The sequence below is a fragment of the Panicum virgatum genome, chromosome 7K, assembly GCF_016808335.1.
Source record: "Panicum virgatum strain AP13 chromosome 7K, P.virgatum_v5, whole genome shotgun sequence".
NCBI lineage: Eukaryota > Viridiplantae > Streptophyta > Magnoliopsida > Poales > Poaceae > Panicum > Panicum virgatum.
In genome coordinates this window covers 22,690,277-22,709,626 of record NC_053142.1, presented here as the reverse complement: position 1 = coordinate 22,709,626, position 19,350 = coordinate 22,690,277, and the positions used below count along the sequence as shown (strand labels likewise).

Here is a 19,350-nt window from a genome sequence, read left to right as displayed (position 1 = left end):
ATCTTTTATCTTTCTTTTATTTATTGATCCAAGACGGTAGTTTGTGTGTGTCACACTACCTCCTACCATGTTGTTATCTTATCCCTATTTATGCATGAGAATATCCAATCTAGATAAAGTTCATCAACTAGTCTATATCTCTTCACTCACCGCCTTCCCTGTGGAAATATAAATGACACCCATGTATACTCCCGAGTAAAATGCTACAGAGGTATTTCGTGCGCTTGCAGATTTATTCGTGGTTCATGAAATACTGCCACCCCAATTGGCGTCTGCGGGCGTCATCACTGTTTCCCGGTGGTGACGTTGGTAGGCACCAACAGTCTATACTGGTATTTTTGGGGTGGACCAATAGTCCTTTTTCTACTAGTGTTACTAATATTAACTTTTGTTTGATAGGTGATCGCAATGAAGTAACCAAGCGAAAGGGAACAATTTTGACACATGTATGGGATTTACGAGAGGAAAAAAGAATAGTAGTGAAATGCAACCATAGTGGGCAACCTATAGGAAAAGAATGTGGTATTTTAGGGCAATTTTGTAAGCACCATAGCCTGAAATGGTGGTTATTGTCCTATAGATGTCAAAGATTGGAGATACGCCAAGAAGGATAGTGTTGAAACCATACTTCAATGAATTCAGGTATGCTTAGTTTTACAAGATATCATGGTATGAAGTTTAAGTACAATATGTAAACCGGTTCGTCCAGGTGCCCCACGAAAACCTAAATCCACTGGCCCAGGAGGGACCCCATTGATGCCGGTGAAGCTAGCTTTGTTCTAGAGTTGGCAGGCCACTCAGAACACCCTCGAAAGCTGTAAGACGTAGAGATGCAAGAAGAATAGAAATTAGGGTTTGAAAAAGAGATGGGTTTGGAGATAAAAAGTAATTATGAATATGTTTCAATCGATTTGGTTGTCCTGGATCGGCCATTGCCTTTATATATATAGGCTGGGGAAGTCGTACCTCTTTGTTATGAGTCAGTTTCTAAAGTTTTCCAAATTACAAACATAAACGTACTTGGATTGCAGCAGGCCAGACCGGCGTGACTGGTTTGCAAACTAGTCAAATCGGTCTGGCTCTATCCTTTCCAATTTTGTCAATCAACAACGAGTCAAAAAAATTTAACGCTATAAGAAGAGCGTCAAAAAACATGGTGTTTTGGGCCACTTTGAGATGCACAAGCATCGACTTTACATAACAGTGGCAAAGCAAGCACGAGAAAAGGAAAAAAAATATTTCCGTTGGTTGTTATCTCCTTGGCGGGTCTAGCTGTGTTGATATCTCCGTTGGTTGTTTTAAAGAAGCGTGACAAACAACCCATTATTTTCAATGCGTCAAATATTAGTCCACAATACAAGAACATTTAAAAGAAATTTACATGTACAATTTCAATTAACCTTGACAAGTAAATTGCTTACAGTGTCATTAAAAGATCCATGACAGACAAGATGCCCAATGCGAGAGTTTTTAGTAGTACCGACACCTTGGTCACTAGCAGCTAGTATGAATGAACATGTCTATATTTTACCTTCTATGCCTGTTTTTGTGCAATTTGGTTTCCCAAGTCCGACGCCTAACTTACATGAGACTAATACAACATATACTTGTATATTCGTGAAACATGCTAGTTTTATTGATTATGTCAACATTATTCACCCTATTAATTAATAGGGTCAGATCTACAGCAACTCATTAATAATCACTATTGTCTAATGCTATAGTGCAGCCCATTAGGCCAGTCTCAATGTGTAACCATCTTCTGCTCAACAGCTCAACCTTAAAGTCTAGGTCGTCCAGGGTCAGGATACATGTACATTAGGTCATGTAAAAAGTCAACGTGTAAACGTCCGCTGCTCAACAGCTCAACCTTAAAGTCTAGCTAGGTCGTTCAGGGTCAGGATAGCGTACGTGTTTCCTAGTAAATTCCTAGCTAGGTCAATGACCATGGCTGCCCACTTGGCCACTTGTAACCGCACGCCGTGAGCGGCCCTCTATTAAAGGCCAGATTGGAGCACGTGCATCAGATGTACGCCCGGGTCCAGCTAATTGATACACCTCTCCTTCCTTGAGCACTGAGCTTCTGCTCCGGACTTGTACATGTGGAGGCTGAAGGTGTCGGAGGGCAGCAGCCCATGGCTGCGATCGGTGAACAACCTCCTCGGGCGGCAAGTGTGGGAGTTTGATCCTGACCTAGGCACGCTAGAGGAGCGCGCCAAGGTGGAGAAGGCACGCCGGGAGTTTGTGGAGCACCGCTTCGAGCGCAAGCATTCTAGCGACCTCCTCATGAGGATGCAGGTCTGTGTCCATGTCTACACCTCTGCTTGACACACTGATGGCAGATCGACCTGATTATAGAAAACGGGATTTGATATATAGAATCTTGTGTTGTGCGTGTTCGGGCATATACACATGACCTCAAATAAAAATGGTATAGGAAATATAAGTTATTGATCTCTGAGATGATGGACATGCCCTGTCTAACGAAAGCCAAAATTTAAAAGATTAAAGGTTGCATTAAAACTCGTCAAGTAACCATAGGGCTGATCGAGCTGACTTCACTTCGACCTACGCGAGTACATGTTAATTCTCTACGCGAGTACAAGTTAATTCTTTTCGGGGTTCTCACTTTGAGCCTACAACTGCGGCAGTGACTCGCTTACCTTCTGCTATCTATTATATTGTGCAGTTTGCTAAAGAAAACCCTCAGAAGCTAGACCTTCCGGCCGTCAAGCTTGGACAGAATGAAGAAGTCACGGAGGAAGCCGTCTGGAACTCTTTGAAACGGGCAGTAAGCAGGGTCTGTAATTTGCAGGCACACGATGGACACTGGCCTGTGGATTATGCAGGGCCTCTGTTCGTTTTGCCAGGCTTGGTACACTTGTTCGAACTTGTTCTATTGCATACCAGCACACACACCTTGCTATTTTATTTGTTGCTATATAATAAATTAAGTAACTCATCGATGTTTCCAAACCCATGTGCTCAGATTATAACATTGTATGTGAGTGGAGTTGTGAACACTGTTTTATCACCGGAACACCAGAAAGAGATGCTCCGGTACATCTATAATCATCGGGCAAGGCTATTTTGTATTTTTTTCGTTGACAAACTTTACAATTCTGTGCTGGGAGAAAGCAAAATCCATTTCTTTTCGCGAATACGGTTGTAGAATGAAGATGGAGGTTGGGGGATGCACATTGAGGGCCACAGCACAATGCTTGGTTCATCCTTGAACTATGTTGCTTTGAGATTGCTTGGAGAGGGTCCAAATGGTGGAGATGGAGCCATAGAGAAATGTCGAAACTGGATTTTAGATCATGGAGGCGCCACATATACGGCATCATGGGGGAAGTTTTGGCTCTCGGTAGGGGACTAATGCTTCTTTGTTCATGAAATTTATGAAATATCAAACTTATTCAAACTGGATTCACAGACAGAAGTTTCCTTAGGATCGCTTTTATTTGACATGGATATTTCAGGTACTTGGGGTATATGATTGGTCCGGTAATAACCCGGTGCCACCAGAATTATGGCTATTGCCATATCACCTGCCATTTCACCCAGGTTCTGTTTTCTTTCTTGAGGCATTGTATTCGTGCATGTACATATATGTAGGGTATGTTTGGGTTTAGCCCCCACTAAATTTTAATCATGACCAAAGATTTAGTAAACCTGGGGTGTTCTGATTGTTGCTACACCAACACCACCAAAAGTTTACGTCACAAACAGTATATTAGTGACAGCTCTAAATACTAATTAGTGACGGCAAATTTTAAGTTACTAAATTTTCATCACTAATATGAACAATAGCGGTGACGTGAAAATTACCATCACTAATTATTTAAGATAGGGATGGTTGCTCCATGGAGTAAACCGTACTCGCTCCATCGACCTAGCTAGCTAAGGAATTGCGGAGCACCGGTTGATCCATTTCTAATATATACTGTGACCCGGCGTTCCATTGGTTAGTGTGGATCGATCCACATTGTAGTTAGCTGCGCCTGCGAGCGTATGTGGCCAGCAACCGGCGGCACAACTCCATTGCTCTGAATCAATTCAACGCTGCTAGTCTGCTTGCTCATCATCATGTACCAGCAGTAGCTAGTAGTATTAATCACGGCGGTGCCCGTTGAGATGGCGGAAGGTGGCCGTCCGCAGCAGGAAGTTAATCACGGCCAGGCGCAGCGACAGAACCCTCCAGCGCCGGCGCGCAGGAGTAGCGGCAGGCCCCGGCCAGCATCGGCAGGAGCCCAGAACCCGCACACTCCTGCACGCTGAAATCGCGGCACGCAGAGAGATGAGCATCGAGGGGGGCCTGCTTGTGCGTACTGTTCCGGTGGCTAAAGATGCTGAGCACCTCCAGCTCGCGTCCCGGCGGCACCGGTGCCCGAGAAGAGGGTGGCATATGCCGCTGCTTGGAAGGGAGTCGGCGACTTGCTATAGGTGGGACGACCCACTCGAGCATAAGGTTCCAATGAATCCGATCCTTAGACCCAGGCTGATTTCGTGGTTGCCAAAAGGAACCCATTAGGAATTATTTTTGTGGGCCTTTAAGTGTTTTCCAGCCCACATTTATGATAAAAGAGAGATAATAACAATAAGTAAAGCTGAATCAATTAAATAACTGAATTAAAGCATATATTCCATTTAAGTTATTATGCGAGGGTCCATGCCACTCTTAACCGTGAGCACCACTATTGATATATCGGTTTTACACTCTGCAGAGGTTGCACACTTTACCCACAAGTCGTGTTACCCATCACGCAATGCTAATCAGGCACTATCATCACACTTCCAAGGTATGACTGTATGGGTACACTACGAGACCTTTACAAAGACTCTAATAATAAGTAATAATCCACTAAAGTTACAGCCGCTACCTTGGTGAACCTGCCCCAAGGTTTCATCAAAAACCAAACAGAAGTGTACACCCATGACAGGCAGCGAATACCTCATTACAGTCCCCCTCTTGCATTGAAATGACTACTAACAAACTGGAGATATTTAATTAATTAGCCAAGATTAGAGCCCATTAGTTCTTGTGGTTGCATGGTTATCCTGGGTGGTCACTCCATGGTTTAATTAATCATGTTCATGAAACAAGCTAACAGATTTAAAGAGAAAAGTTAACAGTTGTTTCAAGTATGGTTTCACCATCATTAAGCCACCATAACAAAAGTATATAGCTGCTAAGCAATCTACCCAAGCAACGAAGATAAAAACCTGGCTTCAAGGACATGGATAACAGAGGATAATTAAATGGATCCCATCATATTAACGCATGCAAGCATAAACGTAAATAAAGGGTATTAGCATAAAAGCATGATCAAGGAATACACTTACCCTTCCTTCAAAGAATAGCTGCTCAGAGTCTTCAACACTTCTTCATCTCTTAATCTTCAGAGCTCTCGAACTACGTTTCTTCCTACTCGCAACAAGCATGGCACAAACATACAACAAACAAACAAGCATAACTAAGAATAGGGCATCAAACAAAAGAAAAACATTACAAGAATGCACTAAAGGAGAGCGCAAGAAACGATGAAAATGGAGATATGATTGAAGAGTTACAACTATCAGAAAATTTGTAATAGAAAGGAAACTATATGATAGATTTATTTTAATTAAAAAACATATATTTAAAGGATATTCAAAATAAATACCTAGTATTAGAATTAAATTAATTTAATTTGTATTTGTAAAGACCAGATGAACTTAGTCATATTTATTTATTAAGTTTTGGTATAACTTATGTCATTAACTATTTGACATGTAAATAAAAGATAGTAAATAAAAGACATGTGAGAGCATTCTAAGCATAAAATTTTATTATGATCCGTGTTTGAACTAAATAAGTTATATTAAAAGATGCATTTAAGTTGGTAGTTTATCATATTAACATTAATTATGACAACCGGTGTAGAGTTCTAATTAGCTTTTAATTAGAAAAGCTAGTTCAAATAGGCATTAAACAAATTAATTCTAAATTTAATCATGAAACACAAACTACGATACAACAACTCTAGATCATGCTAAAACAAGACTAACACAACAACAATATATTAAAATAGAGCTAAAACGCGAAAAGGACCCATTTGCGATTAACTATAGATCTATGAGGACTAAACAACAAATGCTCGAAACAGACCTCCCATGGAGACTGGTGGATACTGTTGCTCAAATTTATGTCGATTGATCGCAAGAGAAGGCTTGGGATTTGGAAAAAAAAAGGACGACGAGAGGAATCTGTTTTGTTACTTGCTGGGGGCAGGGATGCACCAAGGTGGCCAGATTTTGGCCGGAAAACTAGCGGCAGCGGTCTGCCCGTGAACCGTACCCAGGTAGGTGTGGCATAACCCGACCGAGACTCGGGTTCAAGTCCGGCTCGGGGGAGGAAGAACCTCCATACGAGTGAGGCCTGCCTGTCGGTGGTTGTAGAAAGGGGGACGATCGGGTCAGCTGGGCTCGGCCCAAGAAAGAAAAAGAAAGGGAAAAAGGGTGAAAAGAAAAGGAAGAAAATGAAGAAGGATAAATGAAAAGAAGGCTTTTGCTTTCTTCGGAAAATAAGAAAAAGCTATAGAAAAATATTTTTAGTCCCAAAAGTTCCAGAAAAATGAAATTCACAGAGAACATTTAAGACATGAGGAGCTCAAATAAAATATTCAAAACTAAGAAATCTAGATACTTCCAAAAATTGGATAGCTCAAAAAGAATTGATAATAAATCCTTGGAAAACCTGGTAAATTCCCGAGAAAACATAAAGGATGGACAAACGAATTCAAAAAGATATTCACAACCCAAAATTAAAATTTCGGGGTGTCACGGTTGCTGATATCAGATTCGGTGACATGTTTCGTCAAACACGTCACCAATGACCTAAATCAGTGACGGGCTTTTGACACAACACCTCTGTGATGATGATTTTTTAAAAAAAAATAACTGAAGACGTCCATTGCACATCATTTGCATGCTGAAATACAAAATCAACATGCATACACGATTTTTCCTTTTCTTTTACGTGGGCACATGATTTTCTATAATCCGTGTCAAAATAAGACTATACAACAGAGCATTGCTAACCATATGAAACAAAGTACAACACCACATAACAGCTAACACTACCAATATCTTAATCCTAGTCCAACTTAACTATTCTAGTTGTAATCTCACAAATTTCTATGACTCTTGCATCTTCACTTATAAATCTTTAACAATTGTAACATTTCATACTCGTTCAGATTCTTCGAATAGATTGACGATCTGCTTCACATGAACACACCATTTAGTCAGATTAGCGAGAAGTTAGAAAAACGCCTGCAGTGCTCCTTGTCTCCTTCACATTCTTAGTGAGTGCATTGTGGCTAATATACAGTGTCTTTAGGTAAGCAGAGCTTGTACTAGAAAATATTCATAGATGTTCCAATAGCAACATGGCAGCTGTTACAATCAGCAAAATAGAATATCAAGCATAATCTATACTACAATATCTCCTTTTAAATCCACATACAGTACAACAAGCAATACATTTAATTAGTCTCATGTTTTTGTGTGTGAGATAGAATGAAGAGACAACTCTCTTTTCCTCGGACTTCATGAATAGAGCAACTCTATAAATCAGTTGCATTACAACTTCAATATGCAGGGAGGTTAAAATCTATGTTAGCTAAAATAGTTTTAGGTAAGAAAACAATCTACAAACATGAGCTAAGATGGGATATAGGTAGGATATCTTGTCTAACAGAAGGGGTTCAACATTGGATACCAATTCATCATGATCAACACCTGATGCAGCTAAATCAACTAGGGAAAAAGTGTAATTCTCCTGATAACCATGCAACAAAAGTACAAATAGCTCTTCAATGAAGAAGCATACACATATATAATAAACATAATTTGCAGATGAATCTCACAGCTATGAACTGTTCCAGGACATCTGTTCTACCAGGTAGGAAGCAGGAACTAGCAAGCACTATACTATCCCAATTGGTGTACTAATAAAAAGCCTACAACAACAACCAATTTTTTTTTCTGCAGCTAATGTTTCGATCATTGCAATCTGTACCCATACTCAATCTAGCTATAACGAAAAATTCAGAGAAGTACATCTAATAAAAGTAGAACAATTATACTCCATAACTACTTGAAATACAATAACCCCAACTACAACTGCAATCCCTACAATCCCATCCTTGCAATCTGTATCAGTAAACAAAAGCCACACTTACCCCAATGAGCAACTGCAAACACTTATGCACTTTCACCGCTCCTGGACAAAGGGGATCCCTGTTCCAATAAAACAATTTTATTCTAGCCTTATGAAACAAATCTGTCAGCATCAAGTGAGTTTTGAAGAAGCTGAGTTAACATTACTTGTACTAGTTGCCAGTGGCAAGAGAAGGTGAGCATGTCGTTGCTTCTTGTATAAAGGCAGTGGACAGCTTGCCAGCTCCCCTTTCATTAGAGCTTCATCATAGCATGTTGTTTCTTCAAGGCTTCAACATGGAACAACCACTCAAAACACATTTTCAAAGAAATTTATAAGTACAGATACATTGGCACATTCAGAGAATCAAGTAGGCATGTGGTTCAAAAAAAATATCTAGGACCATTATATCAGCATGGTATAAATGGCAACACAAATTGTTGTTATACAGTTTAGAAGGAAGGAAACAATACATTATTGGTACTTATAACAAAAGCAGTGATGTCGTGTAGAAAATTAACTAGTCACATCAACAAGATAGAATAGAAGTGTACCAATACAGATAGATATGCCATCTAGCAACATCGACTATGCTAATCTAATGAATTGTCAACCAATTTAATTGAAATCTTAACTTAGCCAACAACAACAGATAAAAGAACAACTAATGTACACTACAGAAAAGGCTTGTAGTACTAGCAGAGGGTTCACACATTTCATAGAACATTTGGGGCACATGACTAAGAATGTTAGTATGAATAGAAAGCAAGCAGCAATTTGCTGGAGACCAAAATCCATAGAAATCCATCATAACCAAAGAATATATGGAGAACTCAACAACAATCTGACGAATGAAAGGATGGGTAGGGTGGGATTTACCTTGGATGATCTGGGACCACAAAATCCCCAAGAATTCAGAAGAAAACCATGTGGGCTGTGGATCTCCACCTCCCCAACGCTGCCAGTTTGCCATGTCCGTCATGCATCACCACTCTGGCTGCCGTGACCAGTGGAGGAAATAGACGTATTTGCGTGGCAGTTGTTGCGAGAAGATTAGGTGGGTACTCCTCTTGCGGCGTGGTGTAGTGGCTGCCTGTGTGGAGTCGATGGCGGCTAGTGGCCTCCCCGAAGTAAGGACAATGTACATGAAAACATATGAAATACAGACACGTACATAAAGGATACAAAGATAGGAGTTCCAGCCAAACTTCACGAAGGACCCCAAGAAAGAAAAAATTACATCCATGTCCCTAGATCCTTCGCAATCCACTAGAGCTCGACCTCCTCGCCGCCGGCCGCTGCCGCCGCCAAAGAAGACGAACACATGAACTGGAGAAGCTCCATTGCACTTTGGTTGTGCTCGGAGTTGCAGTAGAGGAAGATGTTGATGTTCGCCCATCGATCGGGGCCGCGCCCTAACTCTTCTGGCTCCTGGATCTTAGCTCACCATCGATGATCACCGTCGTAAAGGGAAGGATGAGCCAGATCCAGCCACCAAGCAACCACGAGACCCACATCTAGCTTTGCATCCTTGGAGAAGATGCCAGTAGCACCCCCAACCAGCAGAGGAGAAGACGTACCAGCTGTGGACTCCTGTACAAGTTTCCCTAGCCACGCCGCTGGCGCTGGAGTAAGACGCCATCGGGGCGAGGAAGAGGCCAAGAGAAATTATTCCCCTACACCGCCATCACATCCACCTCACTAACGCCGCTAGAAACAACACGCGGAAGAGGAACACCCCCTAGCAAACCCGAGCTCCACCAGTGATGAGCGATGGCGAGAAGCACCTAGGTCTAGATAGATAACTACCTACCCTATATACATCCGCATGGCGATCCCGCAGTCGCTCTACCTCTCCGACGCCATAATGGCCATCGGAGAGGACGAGACTAGCGGAATCGCTATCGGAAACAGCGTCACCCCCCCCCCCTTCCGCCTCTCTTAGCTGTAGCTGGTTCGAGAGGGTGTGAGAGGAAGGAAGAAGTCATGCTCTTAAGAGGAGAGGAGTTGAGCGGAGAGAGGGGGTGAGACAAAGGAGAGAGGTGTATGGTTGAGGAGATATATGATGGACACGAGCTGGCATTTAACTTGGTTTAACCAAAAACTTGGGTCCGAGTGATGTGTATGGACCATGCACATCTCTGGTATCCTATCGGTGACATGTTTTTTTTAGGATGGTCCCAATATATTCACCCATCAGTATGTCTTGCTTGTGGTAAAGATACAGGTGACGTGTAGTAATTTTATCGGTCTTTAATCTCACGTCAGAGACAATTTTTTTTGCACGTCACTGATTTTGGTATCTCCTTTGTGCATTGTATCATAACATTTTTTATAGAATGTGGGCGCAATGTCAATATTTTGTTTGAGCCCTATGAGCAGCCACCAAACCCTGATCCCTCCACACGTACAAACATGTACATGCTGGCATCTCTAAATAACGCGAACTATAGTTGACTAAAGGCTGTGAGCACATAGTATACACGTGTCATCTGGTTTTAACATACACTACTACAAAACAGGCCTTTGTTCCTGGCCATTTGTCCCGGCAGCCTTTGGGCCCGGGACAATAGGTGGCTTTTGTCCCGGGTCCAACGGCTTGCCGGGCCAGCGGGGGGGACGGGGGCCTTTTGTCCCGGTTGGAGACACCAACGGGGACAAAATGGGAGCCTTTTGTCCCGGTTGGAACCACCAACCGGGACAAAAGTCCAAGGCCTTGGGCCCCTTATCCCCTTCCCTCTCCCCCCGCCCAAGCCATTCAGCTCACTTGTTTTCTTGTTGTTCTTGGCTCGGGATAGAGGAGTTCTTGCTCATTTCTTCACCACATTTGTGAAGATCTTTGATTCCCCGTCCATCCATCTGCTCTAAAGGTTTGGGGCTTGTTTTTCTCTTCTTCCTTGGCTTGTATAGCTCATTTCATACTTTAGAAATAGAGAAAATGTGTAGCTAGCTCATTTCTTGGACATTTAGCTAGCTAGATTGCATATGTAGGTGTAATTTTCTTTTAGATTTAGATGAGTATATGGATAGTAGAAATTTTTAGAATGAGTGTAGATACTTCATGTGATGTACTTGTATATATGACCATATTGTGGATAGTTGATTTTTTTATTCATGAATGAATTAATGAAATGAGTATATTATAGAATTTTTTGTATTATGAATGGATTATTTTGACACTCTAGTGATGTATTTAATCAGGCTCACATTGAAACCATCTAGAAGCTAAAAAAATCTTTATTTCGAAACAAGTATACGTCGTTAATCTCCATCAAACGCTGATGGCACTACCTTTCAGGGATACACGATGCGCTATAAGGACGTCGCAAATCGGTTGGTCGCATCACCAGCACTTCCGATTGATAAGAAGACAGTATTTGACGCAGTCAGCATGCCCGTTGTTGTACTGAGAGCATATCAACGAGCATGCTGCCTGTGCCAAGTGCTGTGCCTATTAATCGTAAATGTTGGTGCTGCGACTAGCCGATTGGTGACATCCTTGTACCGCACCGTGTCCCCCCGAAAGGCAGTGTCATCACCGCAGGGTTGAGGTTATTGACATATACATTTTCAGAAATAAAGGTTTATTTTTCTTCTAGAGGGTTTCTGGATATTGAAAAGAGTGTACTCCTGGAACTGAAGGGTGTCAAAGTAATTAGAAGTTATAGAGATTTCTTTCAATTAATTAGAGATTTCTTGAGGATTAATGATACATTTCGTCTTTTTTATATGATTTCATTGTTATTTGCAAGAGTTATTAATCTGATCATTGTTATTGTAATAGTAAATAATTTTTGCATTGTAATGGTAAGAATTTATAATTTTGTGGAAAATAAAGGTATTTTTCAGTAAAATATGGCTTCGGCAGCTGGAGGGTTTGATATATTTTATTTATTCGATACGTGTAAAGAATTCAAATCGATTTATTTAAAATGCAGATGGACCGGCAATGGATGTACAATGCTGACCGACGTTCGAAAGAATTCATTGATGGCCTGCATTATTTTTTGTCTGTGGCTGAGGCAAACAAGCAGAATGGTTTTATGTGCTGCCCGTGTGTTCATTGCAACAATAACAAGGATTACTCATCTTCAAGAATCCTACACAGCCACATTTTCGCAAATGGTTTCATGAAGAAGTATGTTTGTTGGACGAAGCACGGAGAACAGGGGGTTACCATGGAAGACAATGAAGAAGAAGATTTTGACGACCACTTTCCCGGGAATGCTGGAATCGGTGCATTCGATGACGATATTCCCATGGAAGAGCCCGAAGTAGATGTAGCAGAAAATGATCCCAGCGATGATCTGGGGCAGGCATTGCACAATGTGCAGGCAGACTGTGAGAGTGAAACGGAGAGGTTGAAGTTCCAGAAGTTGTTAGAGGACCACCATAAGTTGTTGTACCCAGATTGTCAAAATGGATTTAAGAAACTTGGCACCACCTTGGAGTTGCTGCAATGGAAGGCGACAAATGGTGTATCCGACAAGGGATTTGGTGAATTACTCAAACTTGTTAAAAAATGCTTCCTAAGGACAATGAATTGCCTGCCACAACGTATGAAGCCAAACAACTTGTTTGCCCTTTGGGACTGGAAGTGCAAAAGATACATGCATGCCCCAACGACTGCATCCTCTACCGAGGCGAGTACGAGAATTTGGATGCATGTCCCGTATGCAGTGCATTGCGTTACAAGATTAGAAAAGATGATCCTGGAGATGTCGAGGGGGAGCCTCCCCGGAAGAGAGTTCCTGCGAAGGTCATGTGGTATTTGCCTATAATACCACGTTTGAAGCGTCTGTTTAGAAATAAAGATAATGCTAAGTTGATGCGATGGCACAAAGAGGAACGCAAGAAAGACTCGATGTTGAGACACCTCGCTGATGGGTCGCAGTGGAGAAAAATAGATAGAACGTACCCTAAATTTGATTTGGATGCGAGAAACATAAGGTTCGGTTTGAGTACGGATGGCATGAATCCTTTTGGTGAGATGAGCAGTGGTCATAGCACTTGGCCTGTGACTCTTTGTCTGTACAATCTTCCACCATGGCTCTGCATGAAACGAAAGTTCATCATGATGCCAGTGCTTATCCCGGGTCCAAAGCAGCTCGGAAATGACATTGATGTGTACCTAAGACCATTGGTCGAAGAACTCTTATTGCTCTGGGGCGATGAAGGTGTACGGATGTGGGATGAATACAAACAGGAAAACTTCAACCTACGAGCATTGCTGTTCGTAACGATCAATGACTGGCCTGCTCTTAGTAACTTGTCAGGACATTCGAACAAGGGATACAAAGCATGCACACACTGTTTAGATGATACCGATAATATATGGTTGACTCACTGTAAGAAGGTTGTATACATGGGTCATCGTCGGTTTCTTCCCATCAGGCATGCGGTACGAAAGAAGGGCAAGCATTTCAAAGGCCAAGCGGACCACCGAACAAAACCGATGCACCGTAGTGGTAAAGACGTCTTCAACATGGTAAAAGATCTAAAAGTTGTTTTTGGAAAGGGATCTGGTAGCCAACCTGTTCCGAACGAAAACGGAATGGCGCCCATGTGGAAGAAGAAATCTATATTTTGGGAGCTACCATATTGGGAAGTCTTAGATGTTCGTCATGCAATTGATGTGATGCACCTCACGAAGAATTTTTGCGTCAACCTGATAGCATTCTTGGGAGTGTACGGAAAGACAAAAGATACAGTAGAAGCACGTCAAGAATTGCAACGTATGGAAGAACGAGATGCCTTACATCCACAACAGCGAGATAATGGACGACAATACTTAAGTCCTGCCAGCTATACTCTTAGCAAGGAAGAGAAAGAAACCATGTTTGACTGCTTGAGCAGTATAAAGGTTCCATCTGGATACTCATCCAATATAAAAGGAATCTCAAATTTGGCAGAGAAGAAATTTACAAATCTCAAGTCCCATGACTGCCATGTGCTTATGACCGAACTTCTTCCGGTTGTGCTGCGGGGGATTCTGCCTGATAACATCCGGTTAACCATCGTGAAGATATGTGCCTTCCTCAACGCAGTTTCTCAGAAGATAATTGACCCGGAGAATTTGATAAAGCTGCAAAACGATGTGGTGCAATGTCTTGTTGGCTTTGAGCTGATATTTCCACCATCTTTCTTCAACATCATGACACATCTTCTAGTGCACCTTGTCAAAGAGATTGATATTCTCGGACCAGTATTTCTACACAACATGTTCCCATTCGAAAGGTTCATGGGGGTACTCAAGAAATGTGTTCGTAATAGAGCTCGTCCAGAAGGAAGCATCGCTAGTGCCTACGGAACTGAGGAGGTCATTGACTTTTGTGTTGACTTTATTGATGACCTTAAACCGATTGGAGTCCCTGAATCGCGATATGAGGGGAGACTAACTGGAAAGGGTACATTAGAAAAGAAATCTTATGTCTGCACAGATGATTTCTCATTCAAGAAAGCGCATTATACGGTTCTTCAACAATCATCCTTGGTTGACCCATATATTGAGGAACACAAGAAAATTCTGCTCTCCAATTTCCCGGAAAAGTCTGAGGCATGGATTACACGTGAGCACATGAACACTTTCTGCAGCTGGTTGCGGAAGCATCTAATGCATAACATGGATATAAGTGAACAACTATTCTTATTGGCTAGGGGACCATCTTGGAATATCTTAACATACCAAGGGTACGAGATAAATGGAAACACATTTTATACGATAGCCCAAGATAAAAAGAGTACCAACCAAAACAGCGGTGTTCGTATGGATGCCACAGACAATAATGGAAAAAAAGACACATATTACGGCTACATTGAAGAGATATGGGAGCTGGATTACGGTCCCAATTTCAAGGTGCCTCTATTTCGTTGCCAATGGGTTAAGCTATCTGGAGGAGGGGTAACAAAAGATGAGTATGGGATGACAATAGTTGATCTCAACAATCTTGGGTATAGAGACGAGCCATTTGTCCTAGCCCAGGATGTCGCTCAGGGTTTCTACATTAAGGACATGTCCAGCAAGCCAAAGAAGGGGATAAACAAGCAAAAGGATGAGCCTAAGCGACACATAGTTCTATCAGGAAAGAGAAACATCGTTGGAGTGGAGGACAAGACAGACTTTTCAGAAGAATATAATAATTTTGTTGCCATTCCACCTTTCGAAGTAAATGCTGATCCATGCATCCTGCTAGCCAATGATGATGCTCCATACTTGCGCCGTGATCATAATCAAGGGACATTTGTGAAGAAAAAGTCTGTTATCGCTAATCCTTCATGTACTTGAATCATTTTATATTATTGTATAAAAACATAATCGCAATTCGAATACTTTTATTATATATGTACTGTACAATTATACTTTATGTGTTATATATATTATTTTATATATTTTTCACTTAATTACTAGACTCAATTATAATTTTCATTCAATAATGGATTACTCAACTAATTTTATTTATTTCATGAAATTACATTCACATTAACACACTATACTCTCTCACTAACACACACAATCTCACTAACACACACTATCTCTCAAACTCACACACTACTCATTAATATCATGAAATTGCTTAATTTTATCTAAAATTCACTTTTTAAACATTAATATCGTGATAGAATCCACTTTCTGTCGAAAAGCAACAGTTTGAAAAAAAAATTCACCTAATATATTTTTGCATGGTCAAAATAACAAATATGATTTCAAAAAAGTTAGATATTTCATTGACCCAATCACTTGAATGAAAATTAATTATTTTTGTTGCGTGTATCAAGTTTATATAGAGATAAGAAATTTTGTTCCATAATTTTTGGAATCATAATTTTATTAACTGAATTAACAAATGAAAGCCAATTTTAAAAGAGAAGTAAAAAGAAACAAAAACAAACATAACATTAGGCGGGAACGAGGGAAAACGGACCCCTTTTGTCCCGGGTGGTAGATCCACCCGGGACTAAAGGTGGGCTGCGGGCTGGGAATTTTCCCGGCCCGCCCAAAAACCCCTTTTGTCCCGGGTGAAGCCACGACCCGGGACAAAAGGTCCTTTTGTCCCGGGTGGTGGCTTCACCCGGGACAAAAAGGCCCCCCCCATATATTTCCTTCCTCCTTCGCCCTTCCCCTAACACTTGGTTTCTCATCTGCGCCTGGTGCCGCCGCCGTCCTGCTCCCCCCACCGCGCGAACCGAGCACCGCCGCCATCGACGTCGCCGCCGCCCAGAGCCCCGACCTCACGCCGCCGCCCAGAGCCACCGCCGCCGCCGTCCTGCTCCCCCCACCGCGCGAGCCGAGCACCGCCGCCATCGACGTCGCCGCCGCCCAGAGCCACCGCCGCCGCCGTCCTGCTCCCCCCACCGCGCGAGCCGAGCACCGCCGCCATCGACATCGCCGCCGCCCAGAGCCCACGCCGCGTACCCAAAGGTAGAGCTCGATCTCATCCCCTCCAACACAGAGCACTAACAGAATCACCATGCTTGTCTGCTGCTCTCAAATGTAGGTGCATTGATGCTTGGTCATCAAACTTACAGTACCACAACAATGACTAACATAACTTTCTAATTATGATCTGCATGAGAGAAAAATTATTAATAAGTAATTGACATGAATCTATGAATTTACTATAATAACATTCAGGGTCCAACTTAATTGACGTAAATTGCTGACTTTGATTTACTAGAAAGAAAACTCTTGGCAAGTAAGTAACATGGATCCATAAATTTTCTATAACATTTACTAATAAAAAAACTTTTAGTTTCGTGCTACTTAGACCTAAGTCCATAAAATCAACCACAACAAAAGAACCTGATGAAATCGGCACAATTCAAAGAAAGTAGCAAATTATATGGTTAATTTAGCATTGTACAGGATCAATGAAGGTCTAGAAAATTACGAGAATTGTGTACTAAGAAGCATGGTAAACTAGTATAAGAGCGATCAATCATTCAACAATACATTTGTTACCTAAAAGGTAAAAGTAATGCAGCCTGGTACATAAACTACTAAAGCTGGCTGTACCTAAAAATAGATGGAATCATACACCGAGGTTTCATCTCCTAAAAGATCGTCCTACTACGAGAGTCCCCTCAACACCTTCTCCATTCCATTGAACCCCAGAACCTCTCGCTACGTTGGGAAGCTCCTGCCTCTGTATAGTTCCCCAATGTTCTTTAATTTTTAGTTTTCAGAGTGTGTCGAGTGTTTGCAGCACTGAGATCGACATCGTCGACCAATTATGGCTCATTTTCAGTAGCTAGGAAGCTACACTCATGTAACTTTGGGACATGCTCATAATTTGAAATAATAATTTAGAGTTCATGTTATTTAGAGTGAAATCATAATTTGTTGTTAAGAGTGAAATCATAATTTGTTGTGTAAATTAAGGTATATTTACAAATTTTTAAATGTATGAATGTATGTATGTATGTATGTGTAAAGTGAGTTTAAATTTCTTTTAAATATTTCATGTATATTTCTTGAATTACTTAGTGAAATATTTCTCGACCTCATCCATCGATCGGTACTTAGTGAAATTATCGATAGAATATTTCAAGTTCATTTCTTGAATTACTTAGAGAATATTACTCGACCTCGTCCATCGATCAGTACTTAGTCAAATGCTCGCAAATATGTGGATTATTTAGATAATTTTTTAAGGGTTTTATTTGTATTCATATTTTAGTTACGATGGACCCGCGACACACAAACGCGGAAGACGAACAGTTCTTGTTGAATATGATTGGCGAAGGTCAAGGAGATGTCGCTGAACAAGCTGATGATGGCAGCAATACCGACATATATTTGAATATGTCCGGTGATGGAATTGAGGCACCATCTATTCAGGATGATGCTGCTGCTGAACAAAGTGCTAATGTACATATCACAACTATAATCATTTGTAGTGACAATCATATTTTCATCTGAATCTATATGAATACTATGAATGTTTTTTATATCCATTTGGATCATCGTCGCAGCAGAAAAAGACGAAGCGAGGCCCAACAAAAAAACTGGAAGGGCGGTTCATTATAACGGAAGTTGGTCCAGATGGCGAACCGATTGCTCCAGAAGCTGCCGCCAAAAAATTCATAAGACAATCCGGATGTATTGTCAGGGACAACATCCCGATCAGCTTCAGGCTCTGGAAAGCTTCCAATCCAAGCGAGGAACGGGATGCGGTACCCGAAAGAGAAAAAGAATGGTGCTGGCGGGAGCTTAAGAAAAACTTCACGGTTCCAGCTGAATCCGAAGAGATATGCAAGCGCTGGACCCTGAGTAAGATGGCCGAACAGCTGCGATCATTCAAGAAATTTTTGACGAAGAAATATATCAAGACCGGGACCACACCCGTATTTACCGGCGAGCTCGAAAAGCTCAGGGGTCACTGGGATGCATTTGTGGAATACAAGTCTTCAGAGCTTGGGCTTCAGAAGGTGCAGAAGGCCAAAGACAATGCCTCGAAGAAAGTGTACCATCACACTCTAGGCCAAGGAGGCTACAAGCTTGCAGTACCCAAATGGGAGAAGATGGAGCAGGATCTGCTTGACAGAGGCATCCAACCTGCGACCATGAACGGGCCTGAAAGGTCAAGGACCTGGTTTTATGGTCACGGGGGAAGCTTGGACCCATTGACTGGTGACTGCATCTATGGGTCAAACATCCAGCGAGCAGCCCAGAGACTACAGGAGGCCATACAAGCAGCGGCCGAGGGAACATTCCAGCCGGATAGAGAGAGGGACGAGCTGACTTACGCCCTTGGGAATCCAGAGCATCCGGGCCGCACAAGAGGCAAAGGCGTGGTTCCGTGGAAGTATGGGTTCAGGGATTACATTGATTCATATAGAAGCCGGCAAAGAAGAAAGAATGATGAGCGGGAGCACTTGCGAAGGCTAGAGGAACGGCTCATGTCACACAATCAAAGACTGGAGGAAGAGGTTCAACGCCAAGTGGCCGTAGCAATGAGCTAGCAACAGCAAGCGCAAACGTTGCCTCCAGAGCCTAGTGTCGCAGCCGATCACCTGTCTCAGTGGAAAAGCAGCTGTGCTTCCACAAACGTCGCCGCCGCCAAGCCCACGGGGATCCAGGCCGTAGTTGAAGCATCGGCCCCGCAACGATTTCCAGTGGATGAGATCACCCACCGGACACCTTG

General features: G+C 42.1%; 1 protein-coding gene across 1 annotated transcript in view; it reads left to right on the top strand.

Annotated features, from left to right (window-relative positions):
- The first annotated feature begins 2,045 nt into the window (after nucleotides 1-2,045).
- LOC120640551 (parkeol synthase-like) overlaps nucleotides 2,046-19,350 on the top strand; it is a 30,834-nt gene continuing 13,529 nt past the window's right edge. Inside the window, exons 1-5 of the mRNA XM_039916423.1 lie at nucleotides 2,046-2,298; nucleotides 2,690-2,875; nucleotides 2,990-3,079; nucleotides 3,173-3,367; nucleotides 3,483-3,567. Of these exons, the coding sequence (XP_039772357.1) occupies nucleotides 2,101-2,298; nucleotides 2,690-2,875; nucleotides 2,990-3,079; nucleotides 3,173-3,367; nucleotides 3,483-3,567 (754 nt within the window). The 5' untranslated portion in view covers nucleotides 2,046-2,100. The remainder of the gene's footprint in view (nucleotides 2,299-2,689; nucleotides 2,876-2,989; nucleotides 3,080-3,172; nucleotides 3,368-3,482; nucleotides 3,568-19,350) is intronic.